Source organism: Azolla caroliniana, unplaced genomic scaffold, assembly GCF_043228905.1.
Source record: "Azolla caroliniana isolate FFs.n. ecotype wild unplaced genomic scaffold, voAzoCaro1.0.p SCAF_12, whole genome shotgun sequence".
Classification (NCBI taxonomy): domain Eukaryota; kingdom Viridiplantae; phylum Streptophyta; class Polypodiopsida; order Salviniales; family Salviniaceae; genus Azolla; species Azolla caroliniana.
In genome coordinates, this window is record NW_028230447.1 from 19,695,036 (window position 1) to 19,705,947 (window position 10,912).

At 38.3% G+C, this 10,912-nt stretch overlaps 2 protein-coding genes across 2 annotated transcripts in view; one reads left to right on the forward strand and one right to left on the reverse strand.

Annotated features, from left to right (window-relative positions):
- Nucleotides 1–2,886, forward strand: part of LOC147857407 (uncharacterized) — a 4,609-nt gene extending 1,723 nt beyond the window's left edge. The window contains exons 3-7 of the mRNA XM_087328540.1: nucleotides 263–390; nucleotides 800–875; nucleotides 1,180–1,360; nucleotides 1,688–1,809; nucleotides 2,428–2,886. Of these exons, the coding sequence (XP_087184666.1) occupies nucleotides 263–390; nucleotides 800–875; nucleotides 1,180–1,360; nucleotides 1,688–1,809; nucleotides 2,428–2,654 (734 nt within the window). The 3' untranslated portion in view covers nucleotides 2,655–2,886. The remainder of the gene's footprint in view (nucleotides 1–262; nucleotides 391–799; nucleotides 876–1,179; nucleotides 1,361–1,687; nucleotides 1,810–2,427) is intronic.
- A 2,548-nt stretch (nucleotides 2,887–5,434) lies between these two features.
- Nucleotides 5,435–7,412, reverse strand: LOC147857408 (uncharacterized). Its single transcript, XM_087328537.1, has 2 exons — nucleotides 6,149–7,412; nucleotides 5,435–5,749 (listed from the first exon to the last, which is right to left on the reverse strand). The coding sequence occupies exons 1-2, from the start codon at nucleotides 7,382–7,384 to the stop codon at nucleotides 5,591–5,593; spliced, it is 1,395 nt and encodes a 464-aa protein (XP_087184663.1). The 5' UTR covers nucleotides 7,385–7,412; the 3' UTR covers nucleotides 5,435–5,590.
- Nucleotides 7,413–10,912: the final 3,500 nt, after the last annotated feature.

Here is a 10,912-nt window from a genome sequence, read left to right on the forward strand (position 1 = left end):
CTTGATTGGTAGTTTTGGACTTATGGCGTAGTTAAATGACATTTCCATAATTTTCCCATATCTGTGTATACATATATATCTATACAGAGAAGATGCGCCTGAATCTGATGCATAATCCAATTGTTTTTTTCTGTTCTTACACCTATGAGTATTGTATGAGTGCTGTATTTGCTTATAAGAGCTGCAATCTAAAGGGAAAAATTGAATCTCTGTATTTTGGAAATCAGTTTTTCCCTTTGACAAAATTTGTGTTGCTTTTCAGAGCGATACAAAATTCTGAACCAGCTCAATAGACAGAATCATACCTCAGAACATAAAGTGATCCCATTAGAGAATTCATTTCCAAGAGTGAACGTGCATCCATTCCAAATCAAGATTGATAAAAAAGAGGTTAGTAAAGTTAGCAATTTGGTACTATATGTCGAGAAAGGTAAAAAACTCATGACTCCTTTTTATTAATACTTTTTCATAACAAAATTTATGATCAATCATCATAGTTTGTTCATAATCAAATTCTGTGTAATTTCGTCTTCTTCTTCTTCTTATTTTCACTCTAGGAATTTTGTTCATGTATAAGTTGGAGTGGAATGATCAATGATAATGATTTTTAAAATGTTTTTATCACATTTAATATTAGGCACTTGGAAAAAGAAGACTCTAGGAATATATAAATTAGAGTGCAATGAAAAACGATGATGATTTTTAGAACATGTTTATTTCTTTGGGTGTTAGTTACTTGTAAATAAAACCTACATTCCTCATTATTATTCATTTTTAGTGTCATGTTGTTTTAATGCAGAATTCAGAAGTGCAACCTGAAACCTCAGTGTCGATAAGTGTTAATCTAACCAAGGCTTTGAATAACAATCCTCCAGGTAAGAATTTGCCCTCTTAAAATGTATTTCCTAGCATTTGTTAATTCTGAATTATATCTCTCAATCATTTTTACTTTTTATATGTTTGAAACAGGCTTTATTAAGTGTAATACTGGCATTTCGAAGTCTTTAAAATGAATTGATTAATCTTTTTGTTCTCCTTGTTTTGCATATTCTTTTTCTTTCCCTCGACACAGTTTGGAAGCAAAGATTTGCATTACTTCTTACTTAGTAGGTCATGCGTTTTTTTATTCCAGTGCTAATGCTTTACATTGCCATTTTCTTTCTATTATTGTTTTTCTAGCTTCAATACCGAAGATCAGAAAACCTTCCAGAAGAAAACAGACGGATAATCAAGAATCTTGTATGTTGCGAGGTGTCTACTTTAAGAACATGAAATGGCAAGCTGCCATCAAAGTAGAGAAGAAGCAAATCCATCTCGGAACTGTTGCTTCCATGGAAGAAGCAGCTCATCTCTATGACAGGTTGGTTCCTCTCAAAAATAAAACGGAATCAAAATCTTTAAAATATCCCCAAACAAGTCTTTCTTTATTCCCCCAAAGGCCCCTCAGATTTGATTTATTCCCCTAAATGTGCTTATTCTTGTGTAACTCCTGTAGTTGACTATCGTATAAGCAATTGCTGAAAAATTCAGTGCATATGTCAGAGTTTTATCCCCTCACAAACATACAATTATGCAATACAAATAGTATTTCTTACTGAAGAATATACCTTTTTTATCATAAAAATACTAATCTACATATATAGTTTGTTTATACTAATGAACATGGTACCTTTTCAATTGATAAAAGGGCTGCATACCTATGTGGAAGAGTACCAAATTTCAAGCTATCAGAGGAGGAGAAACAAGAACTAGAGGGTCTCCAATGGGAAGACTTTCTTCAGATGACAAAAGAAGCGATTGCAAACAAAAGTAAGCATGGTTTAAAGGTTTTGGGAATTATGTCTTTTTTGGACTTTGTTTTAGACTAAAAAATAAAAAATAGCATTATAGCTTGACGGCATTTATCCGAATATATATATATATATATATATCACAAGTTTTAAAAAGGTACCATAAAATTTTACCACTATTATTATTGGTAATTTTTTGAAAACTTAGGGTAAAATTACCTCTACACAAGGGTATTTATCATAGTAGTAACTAAAATCTATTAGGGGCAGTGGGGCTATTATGGTGATTTTTGTAACTAGGGTATGCCCCTTAAAATTCCTCCTAATTCCTCCCTATACATCCTCTGTTCTAATTAGAGAGTGAGAGGAGATGATTTTAGAAAACTTAGAAGTAAATTTTAGTAGTACAGAGCGATATTGTTTTTGAAAACTAACTTGTAAAATATGAAATGCTGAAATGTGTGCCAAAGATTTGAGATGGTAGAAATCATTTCCGGAACTATGGTTTATATAGGGCTAAGAGTCTAAACCATTCGACCGAATCCAAAATACCCATTGAGTTTGAGTTTGAGTTTGAGTTTTGAGTTTGGATTCTGATTCTATACTATACCATATCCCCTCTCTCCCTTCCTTGCAGAGAAACAGAAACGAGTAGACACCTGCATGAAACGGCGGCGGGTGATAGAGGGTGGTGACCAGATGAATGTAGTCGTACCTTTCAATCATCCAACATGTGTTAGTGGACATCAAAATACCGGTTCCTTTGAACCACAACAATCAGTGCCTCACAACAACCAACAAAAAATAGCACTGCCTCCTCTATACCAGGAACCATCTTCCATCCCTGACACATCTTTCTTCTAAACTCTGACTAAAAAATTCTCCACTAAATTCTCTCCTCGTATGTTCCCCTATATTTTTGGTTTTACGTTAACCTTGATTGCCCATCAATTATCTCGGACTGATATATTGTTTTAGCAATCGTTGGTATTTTTTTGCCTGCCTATTTCAAAATGATTACCCCTGTATCATAATTGTGGGGTATAAATCAAATCTTCACCTTTTGAAAATGAGTAATCACAAGTCTATCAGAGCACATTGAGTGTTGTGTAACTATATGATTGATGGTAATACATGTAACCCCCTGTCCCCCACCCCGCCTTTCTTTTCCCCATCAAAAAAAGTTCACATGGTTCTTGTTTACTGTTGAGAACTTGAGGTTACACATTTTATATAACTTGTTTTTATATTTTTCTCATTAGTTACCTTCTCATTCATGCAATGTTTTCATTTCCTGTCCTTACTATGTAAAAGCTTCCATGACGCGGCATTGTCTTAAGTTATGATTTATTTACGCTGCAATGCTATGTAAACAATAAAGTATAGGAGCGTCTTCCATCATGAGTATAAAACAGGTGTAATGTAGAAAAGAATAAATCAGAGTTTATCGAAAATAGCTGGTTTGTTATGTATCATGCTATATCTTTTAGAATTGTCCTTATTGCATATGTTCGTTTAAATAGTCTGTAACTCATGTTAAAGCATAGGAGCTTATTCCATCATGAGTTTAAAACAAGTACAAATTGGAGTTTATTGAAGATAGCTGGTTTGTTATGCTTAGTCATATTCTTTTAGAATTTTTCTTATTGTATGCTTGTCATATTGTTTTTATTTTATTCATATGTTCATTTGAATAGTCTGTTACTCTTGCAAGTTCTTAGTGTCCTAAAAAGTAGTCTCACTTGTAATCTTGAACTAGGTGTAAAAGGTAAATATATTTGTCTATCCTTAGAAGATAAAGGACAGAACTACTTAGAATTAAATTAAAAAGTGATAGATGAGTGAAACAATTCAAATGCAATTAGTGATTGAAGGTGTTGAAAACTTTATTGTTAAACTTGGATCTAGTTAATCAAGAGAGGAACTTTCACAAAATGACTAACTAAAACCTTGTGCTTTACACCAAGAAATTGGAAGCTATTTTGTAGTAAGAAAGGTATATTAACGTCTTTTAAGGAAAGGACTACATGGAGTATCTAATACCAAGACTAAATGTGAGATGTACAATAATCCAAGGTATAAAGGAGGGAGGTTTATAGGGAAATTTGAGAAAAGTCAAGAATGATATAAAAGGTGCCAAGAGATCAAACAAAAGGGAGAGATGATATGGGGTTTCTTGGTGGTGATCCCTTCAAATGGATGAAGCGTTTTGTGAGGAAGCTTTTTATAAACAAGGTGGTTTTGTAATTTTTATGAACAAGGAGTTTGAGCTATTCTATGATTAAACCTTTCAAACTAGGTAGGGCACTGAGGAATGTAACTATAGGTATTGAGTGCTTTTCTCTTGTTTTGATCTTGGATCCCATAAAGTCTTATACCTTGATGATTAAAGGTAGAACACTTGCTATTGATGTGTCCAACAAATCCTTGATGTAGCACTAATAAAAGATCGGGGGAAGTGTCTTAGAAGTTAAATAGGCATACACATTGCCATAAATTTACTTCCCACATGAATAGTCATTGCTTCACTTATAACCAATAAGAGTAATTGAATGAAATTATTGTGTACAAAAAATTTGATAAGCTACACATGTACAACTAGGTCCAAAAACAGTGGTAATATGGAGGGAAAGTGCAATGTCCTTGGACACTAGGTATATTGATGTATAACACAACAGAGAGAAGGTAAACCAGATGCAAGATACAATATACAAACAAGTTGTGGAGGCTTCTCGAATCGATCTGCCAAAGAGTGTAGGTTCTATATTTTCTGGTATTATGTAGAAGGTGGCTTTTGGGCAATGAAGAGATCATCCTCAAAAGGAGAATCGATCTTCATAGAGGATGTCAAGGAACTTATGTCTTCAAAAGATACATGGATGACAATATTTCTCATGAGCAAAGAGTCACACCAAGTTTTGTCTATAAATTGGATGACAATATGAAGGTGTCTTTGAAGGCATAGGAGAGGGCATTGTGAAGGTAAAGATACAGGCCACAGAAATTAGGTGCAAAGAATGACTAACCATGAGATGACTAGCACCAGATGTAAAGAAATAATAAGCAGTTGGTAGTGTAAAGATTAATCATGGTGGCTGCAGGTGAATGTATCGCAGATGATGGACAGGGTTGGTGGGGGGAAAACAACACTTAACCTTTTGGTTGGTCCCGCACTATCGGATTTTACTTTGTGAAATTCAAACCTTTAAAAATATTGATTGAATATCTGAATATCTCAAAAGGTATTAATTTTGGTTCCATGTCTATTCTTATATTAATCATCAAAACTTTAAAGGAACTTAAGGTTTTAACCATGAAATACTGAATCTGTACTTGAACGCCCCACTTGTTGCTGAAATTGATAGCATAAACATTCATAAATGAATCGATAATCTTGGCGCCCAAGACAAACTAGAGCATTAATCAAATAAAATGAAAGCATAAGGTTCCTTATTTTGCATGCATGCTAAAAGAAAGAACAAAATATTCTCACCTTATAATGACAGAGATGTATTGAATTCCATTATAATAGAATTCTCTCACCTTACAATGACAGTGATGAGTTGAATTCCCTTTTGTAGGATTCTGTTCCCTTAAGATGATATTGATGAATTGAATAACAAAAATACAAAAATTTATACAGATTATCCAAAACAGTGTTAAGCAATTCATTCATGGTTCTCTCTCTCTGTACAACTGTCTCGTGACAACATTTACCCAATATTTTTGTCACCCATGGCATTTTCGCATTAAGAAAAGACCATATTGTTCAAGATATAACCATATAGAAAACATTTATTTTACCAACCGTATTTGGCTTGTGTTTCGGACTTTGACATGTAACCCCTAGATCTTCTTTCAGCGAGCTCCATTTCTTTCTGTTTCATGTCAAAATAAAGAGTTCCAATTTGATGTTTCCTCCTATGTAGCTTTGATGGTTTTCCTTTGGTCGACACAGGCTGTGGGTTACAAAAAGCATAGTTTTATCATTGCAAACAGAAACATGAATATTTCAAAATATCAATTTCAAATAACAACCCAACAATGATGATGGCAAAATCAGTGTTGGGACGCACAAGTTTGATCCATGTAGATCAAAATACGTTACACCTATGCCCAATGAGCTTCAAGAATACCAAATAAAACACATGGGCAAAGACAATGATCCATCAAGGAAATGTAGTTCGATATTTGGGGAAATAGAGAAGAACTCAGGAGCATTTTGGGAGTTTTACTGCAATTTCGACTCTTCTTAAACATAGAAAGATTGACCACAAACATAAAGATTGACTATAAACAATAAGTGGATGCAATGTTAATAAAGATTCCTCAAAATAATGAAGATACTAAAACTTTACCTGGTACGCAGGTCCAAATGCAATGCCGGTGGCCCTGATCTGATCCTCCCTTACTTTATTGACTGTTAACTCTGATTGTTTCACTTCAATCACAGTGGGGGGTGCATGCTTACCACCACCTTTCCTTCTCTCTTTCATCAGAATATTAGCAAGAGGATCCTCTGTAGTTTCCACACCTTGCATTTCTTCATGTGCCATTGTTGCATGATAATCGTGAATTGGCATACCACTGTACTCATTTGACAGCACACATGCATCATGAGAAGTAATTGATGTTGGCCACTGAGATTCGTTCTCATTAATTTTCACACCTTGTGTATAATCCGAGTTATATGTCATCCATTGAGATTGTTCCTCATTACTTTGCAAACCTTGTGGATAATCCGAGCTATAATTCGCCCAAGCTCCGATAGAACTACCTACATTCATATCATTTGGAAAATCTACAGCGACAGGAGGTTGATTAGCTTTGATTGAATGTCCGTTGAATTGTCCCGAAGAGATGGGCACCCCATTGTCAGGATTTGGGCGGATATCATTCGTTGTGATATGACTGGAGAAAATACCCTCTGGACGGACATCATTTTTCTCGGGTTGCACGATAGATTCGGCAAAAATAGCCTCTTTTTTCTTAGAATGATCATCATTTACCTCAAGAGCCATACGGCCTGATGAAGAGTGCCCACTTCCAAGACCAAGAGATGATCCCGTATACTTTGGTTTGGGCAAAATGGCTGCCAAACCTTTAGATTTCTCAGAGTCAGCTGCTAATCTCTTTGCTCTAGCTCTTGAGTATTCATCATCATCATCATCTTCTTTTAAGGCGGATATGTTGATGGCTGGCCTAAACTCCACAACACGTTTCGAGCCTCGGGTTAAAGGCTCCGATTGTAAGGAAGGATCTGGAAAAGCATTTGAGCTTCTCGGCGGTGGCAAAGCGCTAAATAAAGAGCTTTTCTTTCCCGAAAAAGCTGAGCCCGACTTATCTTCAAACTTTGACCTATAGTCTGAAACCCTAACCTGAAGAGAGCTTTCTGTTTTCATGGGATCTCCAGAACTATCTCTTCCTGAAGCTTCTTTTGGAGGCGGCAAGGAAGAGAACAGAGGAGATGCACGCGAGGAAGAAGACTTACCCGAAGAATGAAGAGACGTTGGATATGGAACAGAAGAAGATTTCTGATGTGGGTTCGATTCCTCTTCGTCATCGGAGGCGTAATTCGCGAGTAAAGCGTCCATGGTTTCTTCGACAGCAGAGACTACAACAGAAGAAAGGGAGGAGCAAGAGAAGAAGAAGAAGAAGAAGAAGAAGAAAGAGAGTATAAAACAGAAATTGCCCAAATACCCCTCACATTTTGGATATTTACCATAATACCCTTGTATTGGAAAAAGATTTACATGTAGGTATTCGGTTTTGGTTCCTTGGCCTAATACCCTAAACCAAACAATTTTAAGGAAAAGGTGCAATTGAACCACTTAAACCGAACCGTTTTAAGGAAAATGTGAACACAAACCGTTTACACGGGATAGAGGGAGCATGCGCGAGGGAACTTGGAAAGCACTGCAAAATTAGGGCAAGAGGAAACGGCTAAACAAGAAACTGGTAACGATTAAGTTGAGCCACTTAAACCAAAAGCTGATCAGTTGACAAATTGATAAGCTCCAGTTTTAGAATCAAACCAAACTGTTCAATTATATTCAAGCCAAAAGTTTGTTAAACCACGACCTATTGGTTCAATTTGGTTTGATCCAAAGCGGAACCCATAGCTATTTGCACATGTATGCTTGGATCATGAGTGAATATCAACACTAAATGTAAAAAATCAATTCTTGTCTATTCGGTTGCCCATCAGGAAACGATGCATTGATGAAACGTGAACCTATCATCTTTGTTCCCACATTGAGTTTACCATTGTGTCAAAAATTAATGTTTGTGCTTTTTCGCCCTCTATGATTTTGGGTTCTTTTCTCCTTTACTTTGCAACATTGTCTCACTACTTGTGAATGGCTTTGTCCATAGACAATCTCATTACATATGGTCTAGCTTGATGTGGGATGGGAGGCCTAATGATAGTCCCAATATTGGCTCCTAGTTAATGTTTAATATAGCTTTAATCATAGCGCTTGCTGCACCGATGTTGGAGACTTAGCAAGGGAAGAAGTGTGCTCTAGCACAATAGAAAACACACTAATAGCATATATCAATGTTGTGTTTTAGAAGGGGAATGTAAAGAATTGGTGGTGATTCTTGTGCAACGGAATAGACTAGAGATATGTGTTGTGACTGTGTGTGTGTGTATGAGAGAGAGAGAGAGAAACAAAAGATAGATAGATTTAAAACAAGAATAGAATACTCAAGTCAATGCATATTACAAAAGGAGATTAACCGAACTAGTTACAAAGTAGGAGGAGAGTGCTTTATATAGTCACTCTCTCTCTTCATTAACTACCGAAGCTCATGGGTCATGGGGAATGTGAAAGCTCATTAGTTATGTGTCATAGAATATGATTCTATGACACATAGTTAATGTGTGGATAAGAGTGGTGACTTTTGACCTTTGAGTGCACACTCTCAAGGGTGTGTTCACACACTACTAGACTAGGTTGAGCTTGATTTTCAACACGCCCCCTCAAGCTCAATTTTGGTCGACTACTTCAGTTAATGTCCGCTTCGGCTCGTATCCGGTTCGAACGGTATCCGGTACATCCAACTCGTACTCCCCCTCAAGCTTGGCAAGTCAAGGACCGTCAACCCAAGCTTTGACAGGAATTGCCGAAGCTTGTCGGCTCCTAGGGCTTTGGTGAAGATGTCGGCTGTCTGAAGATTCATAGACATATGTTGAAGGTCGACATGGCCAGCCTGAACACGCTCTTGAATGAAGTGATAGTGCACTTCGATATGCTTCGTGTGTGCGTGGAACACCGGGTTCCGAGCCAGATAAATATTGCTCATGTTGTCGCAGTAAAGGAGAATTGGATCTTTGATGGGAACACCCAGATCCTTTAATATCCTCTTGAGCCATACAACTTCACATGCAGCCACCGCCGCGCCCCTGTATTCGGCCTCTGTGCTCGAAAGAGCGATGGTTGGTTGCTTCTTGCTACTCTAGGAGATGGCTCCACTTCCGAGGGAGAAGACAAAACCAGAGGTTGATCGTCGGTCGGCTTTGTAGCCTGCCCAGTGGACATCTGTGTACCCCTCGAGTTGAATTGGTGTGGCCGACTTATAGAGAATGCCATAGTCCATCGTTCCGCTCACGTATCGTACCACTCTCTTAGCACAATCCAAATGGATATCTCATGGCGTTTGCATGAACTGGCTAAGAATGTCGACCGGATAGCTTAGGTCAGGTCGAGTGATCGTGAGGTAGATAAGACTACCGATCAGTTGTCGATACTAAGTTGGCTCACACTTTGTGGTGCCAGAATTGGCATCAAGTTTGAGGTTTCGGTCGAGAGGTGTTGCCACAGACTTGCACTCAGTCGTCCCGAACTTGTATAACAAGTTCAGAATGTAGTGCCGTTGGGAGATCATAATCCCGGTTGGAGTCCGAATTACCTCGATGCCAAGGAAGTAGTTGAGCTCTTTCATGTCCGTCATCTCGAATTTGTTGGAAAGGAGGGATTTGACCTTGATGTCAATTAGATGCTCACCTCCAATGACCAGATCATCCACGTATAGGATGATGACGATTGGACTTTCGGAATCGCTTCTTACATAGAGAGAATTGTCGGATTTTGACATTCAGAAGCCAATTCGATGAAGATATTGTGTTATCTTTGAGTGCCAAGCACGTGGTGCTTGCTTAAGGCCGTAGAGAGGCTTCTTAAGACGACAGATGGCTTTCGGATGAATGTTGGATTCGAAGCCGGGTGGTTGTACCATGTACACCTCCTCTTCTAATTCGCCTTGAAGAAAAGCATTCTTGACATCCATCTGGTGGAGGTGCCACCCTTTCGCTGTTGCAAGTGCTATCACGGTTCACACGGTTGTCATCTTTGCCACCGGGGCAAAGGTCTCTTCATAGTCGACGCCCTGTGTTTGTGCGTAGCCCTTTGCTATGAGTTGAGCTTTGTAGCGGTTGACGGAACCGTCGGCATTATACTTCATTTTGTATATCCATCTGCAACCGATTGCCTTCTTGTGCAGTGAGTGAGGGACTAGATCCCATGTCTCATTCTTGCTGAGAGCTTGCATCTCCTTGTTCATCGCTTCGACCCATCGAGGATCTTTAGTGGCTTCGGCAAAAATCTCCAGTTCTCGAACTGTTGCCACCTTCATCATAAAGGCATAGTGGTATGCCATATAGTCGTTGTAGCTGAATCGGCTAACCGGATTCTTCTCTCGGGTGGAGTGACGGAGTTTCTCATTTGCCGATGTGAGCGCTTTCTCAACTCCGGGTGACCTCATAATAGGCACATCAAAGCCATCGAACTCACTATCGAGTGAATGAGTCAATTCGATGCCATCGAAGTGATTGTCCTCATATTCCGGCATTTTGGCCTTCCCTTTGTCCATCTTTGGACTTGGCCAAGATGAACTTTGGTTGCTCGGAGGCTCTTGTGGTCCGCTCAATCTAGTTGAGATCGGACTCTCTTCGAGTATTGACCTTAGTTGATCATCGTCTTCTGTGTTGTCGAGGTCGTTCGTAGATGGTTCGGGAGGAGTCGGCTCGGGTTTGTACCATGATGTTGATTCGTCAAAGACGACATCCCGACTTACACGAGTCTTCCGAGTAGAGGGGTTGAAGCACTTGTACCCCTTTT